This window comes from Macrobrachium nipponense, chromosome 21 (assembly GCF_015104395.2).
Source record: "Macrobrachium nipponense isolate FS-2020 chromosome 21, ASM1510439v2, whole genome shotgun sequence".
In the NCBI taxonomy this organism is placed as follows: domain Eukaryota; kingdom Metazoa; phylum Arthropoda; class Malacostraca; order Decapoda; family Palaemonidae; genus Macrobrachium; species Macrobrachium nipponense.
Window position 1 is genome coordinate 66,145,096 of NC_087212.1, and position 19,837 is coordinate 66,164,932.

The 19,837-nt window shown below is 41.9% G+C and overlaps 1 protein-coding gene across 1 annotated transcript in view; it reads right to left on the reverse strand.

Annotated features, from left to right (window-relative positions):
• LOC135198099 (prolow-density lipoprotein receptor-related protein 1-like) overlaps positions 1–19,837 on the reverse strand; it is an 875,913-nt gene that overhangs the window by 685,284 nt on the left and 170,792 nt on the right. The window contains 6 exon segments of the mRNA XM_064225548.1: positions 10,632–10,815; positions 11,567–11,782; positions 11,785–11,847; positions 11,850–11,897; positions 14,635–14,749; positions 19,565–19,754. Of these exon segments, the coding sequence (XP_064081618.1) occupies positions 10,632–10,815; positions 11,567–11,782; positions 11,785–11,847; positions 11,850–11,897; positions 14,635–14,749; positions 19,565–19,754 (816 nt within the window).

Sequence of the window (19,837 nt, forward strand, 5' to 3'; positions counted from 1 at the left end):
ATTGAAGGGGTTACCTTCTTGGCTAAGTTCTTTACTTTTGACCAAGGACGGAGTTGATTTGCGGAGGATCTGTGGGATTACTGACAACTTGTCTCGAGATTTGGTGTTTGCTCTTGATCGCCAAATTCGATTTAAATCTTTCAGCCTTGCTTTCAGGAGGATATCTGTTACGAAGCAAACTGAAGGGACCCTAGGATTCTCTCCTGGTTTCTCCTTGATGTTTGTTTGCATTTGAGAAACTTGCCTGACAGATTTTGCTATTTCCTTCCGTTTGGCCACTGGAATTGACAGATTGTGGGAAGACAAATCCATTGGATTCCTAGCCACTGAAAACGAGACATCCGGGGTAAGTCTGGATTTCGTTTTGTTTATCTGGAACCCCAGATGTTCCAGAAAGTGAACTACCTTTTTGGTGGCTTTGAGACATTCCTCGACTGTTGGCGCCCAGATCAACCAATCGTCGAGGTATGCTGCTACCATGATTCCCTGAGCTCTCAATTGTTGTACAACCACTTCTGCTATTTTTGTGAATACCCTGGGGGCTACATTCAGACCGAAGGGCATCACTTTGAATGAGAATGTTTGATTTCCTAGCCTGAATCCTAGGAATAGGGGGTTGGGCGGAAGTGCCTTGGCTATTGGGGATGATAGTATGCGTCTGTAAGATCGATGGAGCATGTGACGGTCCACGCGGAAGTAAGGTCTTACTGCGAGAGGGTAAGCATCTTGAACTTGTCGCAACGAATGAAGAGTTAGCTTTGACAAGTCTAAGATTAACCCTTCTTTTGTTGAGCCTTTCTTTGCACGCTGAATAAGCGACCTTGAAATTTTAGATGCTTGACTCTCGCAATAGCTCCTTTCTGAAGGAGTTCTTCCGCGTAATCTGTCAATTCCTCTGATGGTATCTGTGGCAATGATTTGATTGGAGGAGGCTCTTTGATCCAACTCCAACCCAATCCTTTGGACACTATGCTCTGTGCCCAATTGCTGAACCCCCACCTGTGGCGGAAGAGGAACAGCCTCCCTCCTACCTGGGGAGAGCCTCATTGTTGATGGGCGGGTTGACCACCACGCCCACCTCTCTGAACTGCCTGCTCCTCGTTGCCCTTCCTGCGCCACGCTGACGAAAGTAACCTCTCGCCCTACCTCTTGGTTGTTTGTAACCTTGAGCCTCATATGAAGGGTTGAAGGCCGGCGAGATTGCGTAGGAGGTGGACGGCTGAGATTGAGGGGACAACAGGAGGATAGGCTGGTTCTGCTTCGAACTAGCAGGTTGTCCTTGTTGGGCAACCGGGACAGCCTGCACAAATTGCTGCTGTTGCTGGTGTTTCTGATACGGCTGGAACCTCTTACCAGCCTTCTTTGGTTTCTTACCAGCAGTGGGGACAGATTCTTGTTTCCTCTTCGAGGAAATACCCCACCTAGCTCTAAGGCTCTGGTTGAGCCTAGCAGCTTCATGGTGCACTTCGTTGACAGCGGACTCTGGGAAGAGATCCGCTCCCCACATGCTAGAAGCCAAGAGTCTATTCGGCTCGTGCCTAATAGTACACTCCTGCAGAACATGCTTTCGGCAATTCCTCCTAGCCTGGAAGAAGTCGAAAGCGTCTGATAGTACCGTCTGGAACTGAGATTTTGCCAAAATCTTGAACAGCGGTTTCCGTGGCATAAGAGAGAGCAGCCATTTCCGTAATTATAAGGGAATTGAGGAGCTTGCCCAAACTCCCCTGCCCCACCTTCGCGCATCAAACTCTGCCTGAATTAGGGAATCCGGCAGCCTTGGCAGCTTCTCTGCCGAACTGGATCCATGGCGCAGTCCCGGTTTTGAGCTTACCAAGCGTGAAGGTAGCTGGCAAGTTCTCCCACAATTCTCCGAAAGCCGGGAAGAGCGGAGAAGTAGACTCCGCCTCCCTCAACTGTGGGATGGGCTCATCCTTGAGGACTGCCTGAAGGGACTTCTCTACTATTTTCGTGGCGAACGGAAGAGAAGCCCCTCCTCTTCCGTCGCGAAAAATAGTAAAGGGACTCTTATAGGCCTGGAGTTTAGTGTTCGTGCACTCCCAGTCCTCCAGGCAATGAACCCATTCCCGCTGAGCATGATCTCTACTGTATAGGACAGACTCTCTAGAGATCTTGTCCTCCCTAGTCAGAGCCGTTACAGTCAGCCTAGCATAACCGATTGAAGGCTGCGTCAGACCCGGAGGGTAAAACTCGAAGTCCTCAATCCTCCGAGTTCCACACTCCGGGATAGAGATCATACCCATCCTTAAAAGGAGCGTAGGCAGCTACTCTCCATGGGTTCTCCATGGAGAAAGCTGGCAGAGAGTCGTTATGTCGGGAGTTGGAGAATGCCAGTGCTTGGCACTGGGGAGACTGGAAGAGGAACCTGAGAATAGCCCCCGGCTACTCGGTCCTCATTCTCTCTAACCCTGTTAGAGAGATCTTGTATCGACTGGCCTGATTGAGACAGAGTGCTCGACAATTGTGCGAACATCTGCTCGAATCTCGTCAGGGCGGAGACTTGCGAGCCAACCAGCTCGCCAGCCTGTTTCATCACCACTGCTGAGAAAGCAGAGGGATCAAAGGTGCTAGGCCCAGCCCTGCTCCTCCTACCGGCGTAGCCGGAGTGGAAGCGGGAGAAGCACTGGCTCGGCGGGAGCGCGAGCCTTCTCCTTAGAAGCCTTGCTTCTAGAGCTCTTTGAGCGAGAAGAGCTCGGCTTCGCTTTCACCGCGTCGGCGTAGGAAGCCGAAGACTTCCTAGCCGAAGAAGACGAAGACGACTTCCTAGAAGTTGTCTTAGCCAAAGTCTTCGGTTCTCTCTGTCCCTTCACCTTTGGGGGTGGGGGTACAGAGAGAGCGGGAGAGCGGGTAGGGATCTCAGATCCCACAAAGCCTTGGAAAGAAGCACTCGAAGAGGGTACAGGAGAAGATCCAGGAGCACCCAAGGAAAGACCTTGGGCGCCCGACACACCTACCTCAACCAACAAATCCTCCACCCCTACCGCCATGGGTTCGATGTTAAGGTCCAGGGCAGCGACGTCCGGGACCGACTCCTGGGCAGCTACGACCCCAAAGGATTGCTGGAGGTCTTGCTGGATGGAGGCTATCAGAGGGGCCGCGGACAAGGGGTCAACATATCCAGTTGACTTGCCCGCAGGGAAGATCTGGACGGCCAGCTTCTTATCAAGAATATATGGCTGGCCTTTGGCGGCGTTCTTCCCGAAGCCGCCACCCACGCTTTCAGGGTGGCGAGGGCGACCTTCCCTCACACCAGTAGCCTGAAAGAAAGGCGAGATGAGCTTCTAGTGGTGGAACGGGGTTAACAAACTTATGACTAAGAGTTGTTAGTAAAATGATAAGGAAGCCTATAATGGACTTACCCCATCTCCCAGCTGACCGACTAGGTCGTAGCAGATGGCGCAGGCTTCTGGGTGCCAGACGATCATCTCGTTGTAAGACGTGGCACAGGGGGCGTGAGACCTACACTCATCGTGGCCACAGGGGTCGAACAGCGTCGCGTTGCACGCTGGGACCTGACAGTTGGTAGCCTGTAAGTGGAAAGATACATGAGTACCAGGTAAACACTTACAGTCTAACAGATGCTCCGCTGGTGCCGGAGCGATAAAGTTAGATTAAACCAGAGCCCCGCCAAAATACGTGTGGTAACCAGGTTGGTTGCGTGCCCTAGGCTATAGCTCCGCTGATGGCGGGGACGCAAAGGGAAACCAACCAGGAGTGGTGGTAAAAGGAAACCACGACGGAAAATGGCGGGGATGGTAGATATATAATAATAACATTACACAATTCATTGTAAAATTAGGGTATATCCTTAAAATAATAATAATAATAATAATACAAACCTCTCTCCACCCGTTACTAGAAGAGTGCACGGGTAAGAAGCAAGCTCCCTTCCGGTAGCGGGGGAGAGATGTAAGGACATAGTAGGCAAGCAAACCGACCACTAGTAGTGCCCACCCGCCCGCTGGCGGAGCCAGTAATCTATAACCAAAGGTGCCCCGGCTGCGACGGAAGGCTCCTTTGGTTATAGCGAGGGAGGGGGTGGGCTGAGCAACTGGGGAGGGGGGGGAAGGTCTCGGCGTAACACGGCGGGAGAGAGAGAGGGGGGAGGGATGGCCTACTCCTCCCCGCCTCACCGACTACCCGCTCGGAGACCCGGTACCTCATGAGTGGTCTCCCCCCTATACCCCCCCCGCTCGGGGAGGAACCCCAATGGCCACCTCAGAGAGGGAGAGAGAGAAGGCGACTGAGGTTGTCATGACAACCAAGGGGTCCCCCAGCCCCTCCCTATACCAGAAAGGGAGGGCAGGGGCAGGGTAAGTGTTGCGATGGAACACGTGACCGCAAGTGGCCTAGGCCGCGAGCAACACAAACCGTGAGAGGGCCACGTGAACCAGGCTGTACCAATACAAGGAAACAAGCACCTAGGCTAGCCTAACACCCTAAAAACAATAAATATATACATCGAAAAGATGGAAAAGACCACTTTTAGTAAAAGAGAAAGAAGCCCAGGAGGAGGCAGACTGTTCCAAGAACAAAGAAGCCTACTCGGAGCCAGCGATCGCCGATGAAGAGCAAGAGCCGGGATGCTGGGCCGGAATAATAATAATAGCCCTAAATACCAAACTAAAAGATATGGTAGGAGGGCTAAACTAGCTAAAACTCGATGTAAAAGACAATGAACGTAATATAGTAAGCCCATAAGTATAAGAAGTCCCAGTATGGAGGACCGGGAATTCTTAACGAGGCAGCATGGCGCCACCACGAGACAACCGGGGAACCGTATATAACCTATTTAAGAGGAAAATACTGGTACCCGGAAGATAAAAATGTGGTAAAACATTACTTATGAGTTACTTAACTTAGCAGTAGCAATAGCAGAGCGTTCCATGATAGATGAAAAGGATAATCCCGGAATTAGCACAGCACAAGGAAAAATTGCGTCTTGACGCTAGCGCTAAAAATTAAGGATGTCCGCTAGGGGCGCTGCTGTCCGTGGCGTCCTCTAGTAGTAGTAGTAGCGACTGCATCGCCCGTTGGTATCAGCTCTCTCTTGGGGGGATTCTGATTGGAAGTTCTAATTGGTGATTGTCTCGTGGTAGTGTTCCACACTCGCCCCTATTACCATACCGACACTTTTTTCCTTTTTAAGACGTGAGCGAGTCAGTTTACTGACATTTTTCTTAATTTTGTTTTTTCTCTGGTAATTTTAGATTAATTTTACCTAGAAAGAATGATATTAAGGATCCTTTCATAGGCCGACACGAGCTGAGCCCAGAAATGCAGCACTATTAATTTTGTTGCTTGAATCTACAAAAGAAAAACATGTGTATATATATACATATGTTATTGATCACTGACCTCTCTTTTACATTTTTACTATTCCATTTTCTATAAAAGTATCATTAACAATTTCTAAAAAAAACTTAAAATGTAAGTAGCAATGATGGTTTTGTAGAAAAAATAATTTTAAACTACTACCTGGTCAAACGTCCAGGTTTACATTTGTCCTTGTTTGGGTTGTTGCTTGTGTTACTTTGTCTTGATATTCTTAAATTACTTGAATAAAATAATAACTATGCCTTACCTCTTGCCTTTTTCACTGCGGTTCCTTCTATGTACTATATAGACTAATATATATTTAGGAGGAAAAGATCAGCAAAACGTGCAAGAGGTACAGCAGTTATCTCTATTCAGATAAATTAAGAACATTGATGTGAATAACACAAACATACAAGTCATTATCAATGTATGTAGACCTGGACTTTGGACCAGGTAGTAGCAGTTTAAAATTAACTTTTATTTTCAAAAACCATCACTACTAAATACACTGTATTGTTAGCAATATTAATGAAATTAATAAAAAATAAAAAAGAAAGTAAAATTGAAGAAAGTGAAGTCCATGATGGACACCCTAATGATTAAATTAAATAAATAAAATGTAAGTAGCTATAACTAAGAATACAATAATTTACAATAATTCTCTCCAAATCCAAGATTTTATTACACAAAAGTCAGTCAGCTCAAAGGAATAAACATCTGGACACAGAAGCTCATGTGAAGGCCAAAAGATAATGAGAAAACAATAACCTACAGAATTCAAACAAAAAATATTTAAGGAGGCTTAAACCAGTCTATGAGACTGAAGAATATGGACTCTTTGGTCTGACTGGCAAAGTAAGAGATTTTCGGCACTCCAAATCATCTGGGACTAGAGGAATTTCTGAATTTCTCAAATTCGTCAATGTGGCATTATTGATGCACTTTGTGCCGCATGGTGTGAGAGTTGCTTATGATGATGTCAGATTAAAATCTATAATAAAAATAACATCTTTAAGAATAATAATTGAGGTTTAAAATGACAGCAGATAAGTATGAATTCTCTTCTATATCTTCTGTCTTGAGCACACTCAACTTTAATCCCATCTAGTTCAGGTCTTCATCTATACCCTACCCTTGCCTCATAATCACTTCATTGATCTCTCCTCTTCTCATTAAATGTTCAAACCATCTCAATTTGAGATGACATCAAACACCTCTTATACTAATCAATTGTATTACAAACTTTCAAAAACACTCCAGCTATAAAGCATTACATTTTTCAAGTCAAAACTTTTGTATGCTTCTTCCATTCTCTAAATCCCTATAAAAGACAGTACAGGCGCCCCGAGGTTAACGGCGCAATCGCTCAGCGGCGAATCGGTTTTACGGCTGTCGTCAAAAATATTCATTAAAAAAATAAGGCATTTTAAGGTATTTTTACGGCACAATTTTCAGTTAACATTGCCGCTAACGCTGTTGTCTAACGAGTTCATACATTTGTAGAAATGCCATTCAGACCATAAAGGTTATGCAGATTATATTAACAAATTTTATGGAGAGTTATTACATAAGTATTAGGGTAAAATATATGCCTCTGACGCTGTTCTATGCCAAAAATATAGTTACATAAGTGCAAATTTAGCTATGGATGTGTCGATTTAAAATTGTTCATGCTTTTATGTTTAAAATGTGTATGAAAATGTATTACGTATTGGGTATTTTTATTTCTGGGCAGAAATATGATAAAAAGGCAACTTTTGGAACTGCCCTTCACGTTATGAAATGCGATGTTTTTTCAGTTTCTTTCTTGTGAGCCGCCACCTGCCAGTCTTCCAAAAATATCGAGTTAAAAAAAGAGCAAATTAGCGATTGATGTGTCTATTTTATAATGTTCATGCTTTTATGTTTAAAAATGTGTATGGAAATGTATTACGTATAGGGTATTTTTATTTCTGTGCAGAAATATGATAAAAAGGCAGCTTTTGAAACTGCCCTTTACGTGATCAAATACAATGATTTTTCATGTTCGGTTTTATAAGCTGCCATCTGCTGCTCTTCCGAAAATATAGAGTTAAAAAGAGCGCAAATTTAGCGATCAATGTGTCGATTTTTTAAATGTTTATGCTTTTATGTTTAAAATGTGTATGAAAATATATTACGTATAGGGTATTTTTATTTTTGTACATAAATATGATACAAATTAAGGCAGCCTTTGTAACTACGCTCCACGTTGTCAGGGGATGTTCTTTCATGTTCGTTCTTGTCCGCCACTGCTCCGAAAAATGCATGGTGTTATTCTATTAATTATGCATCATTTCCATAAATCCTTTAAAAAGTTATACATTACTTCACTGTATCCAATAATATTGTATGTACTACTCTCATATTATTGTATTATAAAATACTACGACAAATCTAAGCAAGTATTACGCGGAGCGTCGGCCAATGTTGTGGTTTGAAATCAGCTGATGGCGAATACGAGTTTGTTTCGCCATAATTAACGAACGCAATTCTGAGCAAATTCTTCTGCTTCTAGTTAGCATATACAAATATCTAGATGCTGACTTATATGAGACAAGGTTATTTTTCCTTATACAACGTGTTTTTAGGATGAAATATGAATTGAATATGTCTCCTTGTGAATGTGAACTACTTTTTTTTTTCATTAATAGATTACGTTGGCGGCATGTTTATTGCGTAAAAGAATTACGTGGTTCCGTTCGCAATTCTCCTTTATATCATCATAATACGTACTAACTTTACCTTATTTATCTTATATCGACGTGAAACCAACAGTAAAATTTGTTCTTTCCAGCACAGAAGTTTTGATTAAAATGATTTTATCTCAATTTTATCTACGGTTGTGTTTTGATGGCATACGTTTACCGGAGTTTTGTTTATCCTTGTTGTCGATGTACGATATAGTCATTAGCAACTTGAACAGTTTTCTCAGCTTCAGTTATAACTAGGTTTATTTAACAGTATATTTCCCGATTCATCTTTGATCTATATTGATCTTTGATCTATAGGGCGAATAAAGCCTATTAGTATATTAAGATATCTGTTCTATTCTACATAATGTCATTTATAACAACTACGGTAATAGTACAGTAGTACGATGATTGAAATACAAGCCAAACGGATGTTATCCAATTCAGTTGTCCTAAGAAAAAAAAAAGTAGTTTCTCGTTTGGCTATTCATGGGCTGTACACGTTCACACAATGAGTATAACGTTTTTAAAAACCATTAAAAACCATTTAACTCATTCATCTTTTGCTGTTATTGAACTTATGTAACTAGAAGATGGGATAAACTAAGGTATTGTAAAATTGGGTCTCTATAAAAAAAATCGGGCTATCGTAAGACGAATTATCGTAACTTGAACACTACAGCTACCTTTAACACTGTATAAACCTTATTATATCTTTACATACTCTAGACACCCAAAGTATTAAAGCTAGGCTTTTTTCAATTTACAGTATTTATAATGCTATAATGTACTGTACAGTAAATTCTATAGTACTATACTGCATAAATATAATTCTACTTATTACACCATTGCGGGATTACGGCGCCTTTGACTGGTCTAGAGTTTCGAAAGGTGTGCACCAGCCATGGGCTTTAAAATCGCTTAGCGTCGAAAATCACTTAGCGTCGGCGGCCAGGAACGGAAACCCTGCCACTAACCAAGGGCTGCCTGTATAAGACTTACTAAGTTATCATATTATTTTTCTTTCTTTACTACTGGGATAGAATTATTTAAAGATAATGAAATGCTTTACCTCTTTTGAGGCCTGTTTTTCCATAGCATCATAGTTGTCTTCCTCCATTCCTTATTACTTACTCCTCTTAACACTTTTCAGGCACTGAAACTTACACCCTCATTTTACACTCTTCAGCCATTTTACTTTGCCATCCTGAATATCTCTTATGACACCATATGATACAGGGCCTTGAGCTCACACCATACAATTTTCCAACTGTCTAATATCAATTTTTAATCTTCTCCTTCCCTTCCACTGTTCTATTTTGAACATCAGTATGACTTCTTCCTGATTCTGTTACCACTAGGTCAACTGCATACACCAACTTCATGAAGACTACATTTCTGTGCTCCTTTGTGGACCTTTTGTTATGGTATAGGAACACTTACTATCTAAAGAGTCTTCTGGTACTAAGACAATTACTTGTTTTGGTAATCAGATTAATGTTTATACAAGATCCACCAACTTATGGTATAATACTTACCTTTTTTCAAGTACAGTCGCCGTGCAAATAACAAGAATTTGAAAAAAAAATTTCCTTTAACAGAACAAATATCTAAGGAGACGTTTTACTAACATGACAATTTTGATTTAACATGAATTTACTTGTGAGCATTGTTTTCAAATCAACAATGTGCCTGGTATGTGCTAATGCTTTCATGAATTTTACTAATGTGACAGTTCTTATAAAGGAGAAGAGAGAGAGAAATTGGAGGAGATATCTGTGCAGTAGCTGTCCTTTTCCCAGCGGCACTGGAGTTAAAAGAAGAGGGAGGAGATGCATGTGGGGTGGGGAAGTGAGGACGGAAAGTAACAAGTGACTACCAGTCAAGAGTAAACAACTAGTGAATAAAGTGCAGAATTTAAGTAACCTACAGTAAAGTGGAGTTTCATATCTTATTGTTGTTTCTGTTATGTTCTAATCTATAAATAATACTTCTTAAAATGTTCTAGTAATGCAATATTTCATTAAAAGTTATAGTACTGTATGCTTCAAAATAGGGAAACTTCCTCAAGAGTCCAGCAAAGTAACCCCTCCTTATTGTTTCTTATGGGAAAAATTATGTTAAAGTAACACAATTTTAAATAACAATACATTTCCAGGAACATAAAGCTCCCATTAGTTGAGAGGTCACTGTAGTTGACTTATTTTACATACAGCTGTTGTTGCCGATCTCTCTAACATGAAATAAAGCTGATAATTGTTGTTTTCAATAATTCTGATTAGTCTTTTCTCCAGAAAGTTCCCCAATATTTTCACAGCATACCCTAGTAATCATTTTCCCATGACAATCTAACACCTGATGACAAAAAACAAAAGTGAAATAAAGCAAAAGTAATTCTAGTAAACGCATGTTCTGCTCAACCAATGGCCTAAGGAATGGGATTCATACATTCTGGGTATCAAGAAATAATAAAACTACTTACCCTTGGAACTAACTGACACAGGACCACACAATTATATCAATCAATTACATATGAGGAACCAGACACAATTAACAACTGTAAGTTACAAAAATTCTCACCACTCTGACTAGTATTAGTAAAAACTTTCAGTTCATATGGGTTTTCTACTCGGAGCTTCTCTGGGGCATCTTGACTACCAAGGTTAACGCGTTTGATTGTGCCATTCTGGAATTCTGACCAGTATATAAACCCATTATGGTAAGCTAGGCCATACGGATGATTCAGTACATCTTCTCGCAACATCACCTACAAAAAGAACATGAGTAACTACCGAGGTAAACTTTGTATACAATGCTAAATACTGCAATTACTTCACACTTTGCAACAAAAAGTACTTTATATATGAGAAAAATAAAAAAGACATTTTTCTTCTAACAGTATTCTAGTTAGCTTCAAATAAAAAAGTCATCCATTGATGAAAATTGATTAACTTTAACTTTCACTCAACCACCACGTGAAATCATTTTATAATATCTAATAATAATAATAATACAGTCCATAACATAGCCTGTAACTTGATTTTAAGAACAACTCAAGATAAGACTATACAAAAAAACAAGGTGAGATTTTTATCTAAATTATTTAACTGTATACTGGAACAAAAAGAAATTCAACAAGTTATTCAGTAAAAAACTACTGTATGACTGTAAAGGATCTTGTTCAGAGAGCAACCTACAGTCCAGTCCCAGTTTTGACTTTTATGCAATTGTGGCTATATAGGTACCCCAATGGAAAAAAAAAGAAAAAAACAAAAACAAAAAACGAAGGCATATACTAAAGGAGCATTTGCATGCCCAGCAAATTCATAAAGTAAACCAACTCATACTTCTTATATTTTGGACATGCACTATCAGTCTAATTGATATTAATGATATATTCACAATAAATAGATAATGTATGAACTTATATTTAAAAAGTCCCTCAGTGAATTAAAAATAATTGTGGAATTTCATACAAAAGTTTTATTGCTCAAAATAAAACTGGAATACAGTCTTACCTCTCTTCCAGTTCCATCAAGGTTTACTCTTTCTATAACATTATGATAGCCATCACACCAGTAAAGGTGACGCTCTGCAAAGTCTACTGTTAAACCATTTGGCCACTGAAGTCCTGTGGTAATGAAAGGCTCCCTGTTTGTACCATCCATCCAAGCCCTCTCAATAAGCCCTTCATCACCAACACTAAATTGCCACACTGTCCAGTACATGTAACCTCACACCCCGGATTTAAAACAAAACTAGCTCTAGCATTGGTCAAGTTCCCATGAAGAAGCATTTTTACGCTTTTGCTGAGTCTTCCATTGAGCATACAAATATGGATGATACACCCTGAAATGAAGATCACACTAATCAGGTTTCAAAACACTGGTTACTGATAAAATTTTGGTATGCTATACTACAAAAATGTCAGGTACATAAAATCATAATGAAAAGGAAATCTAGTAATAAGTTAACAAGAAGTAACAGTCCATAATAATGTGAAATCAAAATGTACTTTAAAGTATACAGAAATTGCCAAAGGAAACAAAAGCACAATAAAAGTAATAACACTATCAATCTACATTAGCAGGAAACCATAATTATTAATTTTAAATGAAAACAAGGTTATTAGAGTGCATGGTAGAGCAGAACATTATTGATATCACCTGAGAGAATTCTCAATAACATTTTCAGCCAAAGAATCTGTGACTGTCCCAAAATACTGTCAAACTTAAAATCATCTTATGACTTATCTAATATCATAAGTGCATGCATGAAACAATTCTTAATCTCCGTTTGAGATTTTCTTCAAAACTAATTGTTAGTTATTTAAAATTTTCTTCAAATGATTGCCAAACATGGACCATCAAGCAACTTACCCACAGTTTTTGTTAAATGCAAGTTTTATCTGTGTCATATAACTGAAATAAAACTCAATAATGCAGTGTTCAAAATTGCATTTCTACAACAAAAATAGCAATAAAACCTGGACCACTTTAAAAGAATCCAAGATCATGTTATGTGCATGTCTAGCTACATGAAAATAGATTACAGCCCCTTTCATAATTGTGTATAAAAAATAGTTATTACAATCTCAGTTTTGAAACAATGAGGGTTAGACTTTCTAAAAAAGAAAATAAAATGTTAAGTGTGAACCACACTCATTTAGTGAAATTACAAGCATTATCATAAAAGTAATAGTAAACAAAAGTGAAATGGGCAGATGGGAAAAGAAAAAGATAGGACTGAGTAAGGAGGCCTTTTCTGAAAGGTAACAATTAACTACGGAAACACATGAAAAAGTATAACCTATTGATAAACACATAATTAACATTAATATTACTAGAAAGTAAATTTAGGGCAACAGCTAATACTAACATGTAAAGCCATACCAAAAGGTAGGCTACTTAAGCAAAACCATAATGAAAGGTAACAATTTTAGCTCTCAAACTGTTCCAACCATTAAACCATGTCAAGCCAATACAAAATGCCAAGGAGACATGGGTACAGATCCATAATTGTCTTCAAGAAAAAACATTAAAATCAATAATCAGTTCACAAAAATTTTATGAGGATGACCAATACCAAACAAAACTGATAACATCCCTAATTTTTGTGTGATCTCTATAGTAACCCAAGTTATGAAAACTCTAAGGAAGAAACATGTCACTATCACATTAATTATTAATAGGTGTTAGTCCAGACATCTGAGTCTCAAGTAGACTCTTCTCGGGCTGGTTCTCAGGGATCAATCCTGAGAAGAAAAAAAAAAAAAAAAAAAAAAAAAAATTAGACTTTATTGAGAAACCCGTCTTATTTAAAAAATTTTATGATTTTGTTTATTAATTGAAAAATCCATGCTTTCCGCAAGAATATTTTTCATTTCATGAACTCCGCAGATAAATAGATCTTTGCTGGGTCCAATTTGGGCACTCAACAAGCAAATGCTGCACTGTCATGGGTATTTGACATCTGTTATATTTCACTGGGTCAGCATGTGGTGTTGACATCAAGTGACCATGTGAGAATCTTGTGTGTCCTATACGTAGCCCTTGCTAGGATCCCTCTTTTGCTCTTTCCTCCTGTGAGGATGTCCTCCATGCATAGACTTCAGTTTTTATATTTTTAAGTTGTTTGTTGTTGGCACCGAGGCCCCATTCTTCTTTCCAATCCTGGTAAATAATGTTTTAAACTGGATTTACCCAGTCTGACACTGGGGCATATGAAATTGTTGGAGGGATAGTGCAGCTGGGCCTAATTGGCAGCAGAGTCTGCATATTTCATTTCCTTTTATTCCACGTGTGCTGGGATCCAACATATTTTCCATTGATATTCCTGATTGGAGGAGTTGATGAATTTTTAATTTTTATTTGAATTTCCTGTACTATTTGGTTTCCTGATTTATACTGTCCTATTGCATCTATAGCGCTACGTGAGTCACTGAAAATTACAGAGACACTTGCTTTTGCCTCAGATATCATAATCTAGAGCCATCGTATGGCTGTGACTTCAGCAGTAAATCTGATGATATTGAAGGTAGGCTTTTTTTACTTAACATATTTTTCGACTATGCAGATGCTCCTACTCCAACATTATTTTTGGAGCCGTCTGATATATCATAAATTTGTCGCCTTTTCTTCTAATGTCCAAAGCATGTTGGCGGTACATTTCCGTACTTGTCATTTGTTTTTTGAGTAGGTAAGGACAGGGACGGTACATATCTACTCTATTTAAAATCCATGGTGGTGGCAATTCCATTGGTGGGTGAAAAATTGGATTCATATTATGTATGTTCATTATGTATCTAGCTCTTTTTGGGAAAGAGCTTGTACTATTAACTGCTGTTACTTGATTACAGTTTTGGAAGCAGTAAGTTGCAGGAGACGATCCCGCTTGCATTGAAAGACCTCTTTGTATTGTTATTAAATTACGTTGATGTTACAATATTTTAAAATCATTATAGTTACAGTAAGTAACACTCCAACTCTATCTGGTCCAAGATTACAGGGCACTAGAATACTGTAAAGGATTACAGGGTTCTGATTCCATATCACAAGGGATTACAAGGTACTGATTCAAATAGTACCTCATCAGTCCAGTAGATATTGCGTCCCATCCCAGTTCAACTGCCAAAGCCCTCTACATTTAATACAGCAGATGTCACTACTGGCTCTTTCTTTGTTCCATCTAAACTCGTCGCTCTATCACAAACAACCTGAAAAATTTATAAAACAAATACTTGACTATTAAATGAAAGTCAAGAACATAAACCGTCTGATTACACTATTTATTAACAATTATGATGAATGAAAAAACAAGAGTATATACAGCCTTTGCATCCTAATTTGTTTGAATAAGAATTACTTAAAATAAAATACAAAGTATTTAACAACTACATGCAACTTAAAACGAACATCAGTAGTAACATAACGAATATATTATACGTCAGAAGTGATAAATAAAAAAGTCATTTAAACCAAACAAAGCATCAACATGCAGTTTCCACTGCATCTCAAGTGCTTCCTTTGCTGCTTACTGGATGTTAAATACACATCTTCAGGGCATGCATATCCTCTCTACATTTACAGATCACTTATATTTTCCTTTCATGTAACCTCAAGGTACTTCAGTTGTTACCCTTTAGGATGACAACAGAGTATCTAGTTGGTAGGGCTGGTTTTTTGCTCTGGCCGCCAGCTCTGAGATTTATGTGCCAGGACACCTGTTCCCCTCTCCAGTGCCTGACACTTCCTCCCCCCCTAGTGTTGCTCCCCATCCCGAGGTGGACATGTTGGAAAACAACACTAGGTCGGGGCTCTGAAGCTTGAGAGAAAACCCCATCTGATAACTTTACGGGGTCGAGCCACCACTTTAGGTGATCCTTTACCTCCTTCGAGATCCTCAAGATCGAATCTAGGTCCTCCTTGTCTAGCCAGTTTTCAGCCAGGAAAAACTGGAGAGGTCATTGAGGTGCAGTCTTCCCCAGGGCGTAAACAAACTTCTCCAGCGAGGGGAAATGGTCCCCACACCGCAGACTTCAATCGTGTTGAAGGTCCTTCAGACACTTTGCCTTCAAAGAGGCTCGGATCAGCCAGTCGTCTAAATGAAGAGAGATCCTTATGTTGGAAAGGTGAAGCCATCTCGCCACATTCTTCATTAAGATTGTGAATATCATCGGGGCCATGGTTAACCCGAAGCAAAGAGCCCTGAATTGAAAAACTTTCCCATTTCAGGACAAACCGCAAGTACTTCATCAACTGAGGATGTATCGGAACGTGGAAAATAAGCGTCCTGAAGGTCTAAGGACACCAGCCAGTCGCCTGGTCTTAAGGCCCCCTAGAACTGACTGAGGCTTTCCATTTTGAACTTTTGCTTTTCTACAAACAAGTTCAACCTGCTGACATCTAACACTGGTCGCCATCCTCCCGACTGTTTCGGCACCAGGAACAACCTGTTGTAGAAGCCTGGGGATTCCAGGTCTAGGACCTGTTCCACAGCCCTCTTTTCGAGCAATTTGCTCGAGCAGATCGTACAGAATCTGCTGCTTCTCCCGATGTAAGAGGGGTGATAAATCCCTGGGGTTGTCGTGCACAGCGGGGGCAGTTCGAAAGGGAGGGTCTTGTATCCTCGCTCGATGACATTGAGGAACCAGTCGTCCGCCTCTCTCTCTCTCTCCAGGCCAGGCTCTTGCAAATAAACGAAGCCTGGCTCCGACTGGTGTCTGAAGGACAGACGTCTCACTTTTTACCCCTGGTCTTGGGAGGGGCTCTGCCTCTGGGAAGACCTCTTCCTCGAGGAGACGATCTCAAGGAAGCTCCCCCTTGAAAGGGCTTTTGCTTTTTGGAAGCTTGACCCAGCGTAGATGTCGAAGGGACTGCCGGACGTCTGGAAGACTGGGCCAGAAGGTCTTGTGTGGCCTTCTCTTGCAAGCTGATGGCTAGATCCTTGATCATTGCCTGGGGGAAGAGATGGCTCCAAAGAGGGGCGCGAACAGCAACTCTGCCGTGTCTGAGCGGGAGAAATGGGACTTCGCAGTGAAGTTGCAGTACAACGCTCCCTCTTTTTTCAAGAGCCCCGTACAAAGTGCGAAGCCAGCTCCTCCGAACCATCCTGACGGCCTTTGCCGTCCCACACGCTAGCACGCTGGACAGCTCCCCCAGACTAATCAAGTCCGGACTCCGTGACTGAACATCTAGGACTCCCAAGCACCCAGTCCAAGAAGTTAAAAACTTCCATCGTCCGGAACAGTCCCTTTAGATGGTGGTCCAATTCAGAAGGCGTCCACGACACCTTCGCCGATGAAAGTAGAGACCTCCTCGGAGCGTCAACCAGGCTGGCAAAGTCGCCTTGGGCAGAGGAAGGAACCCTCAACCCAACGTCCTCTCCCGTCTCATACCACATCCCTGCTTTGCCATTGAGTCTCGACGGAGGCAGGGCAAATGAAGTCTTTCCTTGAGCCTTTCTCGAGTCCATCCAGTCATGGACCTTCTTAAATGCTCTCTTGGTCGAAAGGGAAGTCTTCATCTTTACAAATCCTGGCGATTTACAGGATTTGGACGAGGAAAACTGAGAAGGAGGAGAGCGAGGGGCTGAGGGTTGAAACTTGTCTCCAAACGAAGAACGAAGAAGACGGGCCAAGACCTGGTAAATCCGATGAAGCGGATGTTGAAGGCTGCTCTTCATCTACTGCCTCCATAGAACTGCTAACTCTCCTTCTTCTACCGGAGCAACTGACGGGTCCACAGACTGGAGAGGTCTAAGACCTTAGGCCCCACTCTCAAAAGAGATCTGCGTTTTCGTAGCAGAACTCTTCGCACAAGGCAGGACATCTTTCACAACTGCCTCCGATGCGTCCGGCAAAACTGCAGAAAAAACGTCTTGAAGAGTGTCTTGACCAGTGTCTTGACGAGCGTCTTGAAGTCGGCGAGCGTCCTGAAGAGCGTCCAAAGAAGCGTCCTGATGAGCGTCCTGAAAAGCGTCCAGCTGGGCGTCCCTGCCAGAGAAGTCCGACAAAGTCACAAGGCGTCCTGACGACCGTCCCGACGATGCTTTCGAACGAGACGAAAGAGCTAGTGAAGCGTCAAGCTTAGCAGCTTGAGGAGCGTCCTGCCTCGCAGCAGTCCGAGCGTCACGAAGAGACGTGAGAGGAGCGTCTTGACGAGAATGAAGACGATCCCCTGCTACAATGAGCTTGAAGGTCTTCCTCTCTCTCGAAAGACGAGAGTTTGGGGAGACATTCATCGCACCCTCTAGACAAACGCTGGGGTGCCGAACGAAATCTAGAGGGCGACGAAACAGGTGAAAGAGACGAGCGAGGAGAGGGAGAGGGTGGGGATGTCTGGGACCTCTTGGACAGGCAGTCTGTCATCCTTCCTCCACGACGACGCGGCTCTGCCTCCTCCCTCTTGCAAGCAAACGAGCTGACTGTTGCTGCATTGGCAGGAGCATCCTCTTGGTAGGAGATGACTCCTTCTCAGGAGAAGGGCTGATCCTGTGGGAAAGACGAGGGGCGAGGGGATGCCTTCTTCCTTCTCACAGGAACAGCTCTCTCCCTGGAGCGACTGGGGCGCTCAACAGCGTCATCCTCAGATGACGTCCTGGTCCTCTTCTGCAGTGGGAAGGCGTCGAAATCCGGAGAAGACCGCAAAACATCTGTAGAAAAAGGACATGAAGCGTCCTCCTCTCTGAAGCTTCTCTTCAAGGGCCGAGAGTCCTTCCGAGAGCTCCACCCCTTGCGCGGGGAGGATGCTTCAGATGACGAGAAGCAATCCTTCAGGAGACGTGCACGAGCACGCTCCTTGGCAGCCTGGGAAGCATCAACAGGTCCTGCCGAAGGGACGCCAGATCGGTGGGGGAGCCCCCTTAACCCCTTCTTCCGGCTTTCGACATGCCCACTCCCTGATTCCCGGGAGTCCGACAGAGGTCCGTCCAGCCTAGAGGCATTATGGGGCCGATCTGACGCCCCCTCCGACACACTAGGGGCACATCACTGCACTTCACTGCAATAGTTTCCAAGGCGAGCACTTTGGATTCCAGATTACGGAGAGAATCCAAAATCACAGAAAGGGCATTACCCTCCACAGACACAATCTCAGGGCCCACCCCGGGAACACCACAGGGTTAGGAGAAACAAGTCTACTGGAGGGTTAGCAGGAGAAATATTACTGCCCTGAGGCTACTGCCTGATACACTCCTGGAGGAAGACCTCCTGATTCTGTCATGCTCTACTACTTGCGTACGTAAGAATCATACTCTTCCATCCCGAATCAGACAAACTTTCACACTCCTTACAACGGCCATTAATCAAACACACATGTCTCCTACAACTCGTGCGTACAGTGTGGGGATCTACCGAAGCTTTCGGTAGCCTCACCTTACATGCATCCAATACAACATACTCTGACACTAGCCAGAACTAGAACCAGACATCTTAGTTATAGGAAAAATCAAAAGTCAAAACCAAAAGACAATCAAGATACTTTATGTGACAATGAGAGTTAACGAAATCCAGAGCGGAGGTACTAAAAACAGGTGTGACAGTACCGGCGGACAGACGAGAAAATCTGAATAGAAAATGGGAATGGTTCCTGATACCCGCTCCCAGCGGCAGGAATGGGTACTAACCACCTGGCCTCCCACTACGTGTGTCATAAGTTTTGAAATTCTGTCGGACTTCAGAGAATACAGCTATATATATATCTGACAGGTAAGCTTCATGAACAAAAGATGAATATTACCTGAACTAAATACTTGAGTGTCAATGATAGGTATGCATGAAAGGATCTACATTTAATTGAGTGTCAATGATAAGTATGCATGAAAGGATCTACATTTAACTCAGTGTCAATGATAAGTATGCATGAAAGGATCTAGTACATTTAATTGAGTGTCAATGATAAGTATGCATGAAAGGATCAACATTTAATTAAGTATCAATTTTATAATGGAATTTAAATAAACAATACATCTATAAGGCACACAAAAATAATTATTTAGAACTATAATAAAATGACTACCTTTACAAATACCTTTGAATATCAGCATAATAAATGAACTGAGTTCTGACATCAAAATCAAGAGTTGTAGGACGAGTAAGAGACGTGATGGGTACCATGACCTCTGATGAATCTGGCTCATCTAGAGAAATTCCTTTTATCATTCCAGGCCGACCTTTAGCATATATCAGAAAGGCATGTAGTTCACGTTCTGGAAAGGATGCAGTAAAATTCTATGAAAGAGTTCACCATACCTAACAGCAAAAAAAAAATTGAAGAAAGGAAGACCAAATA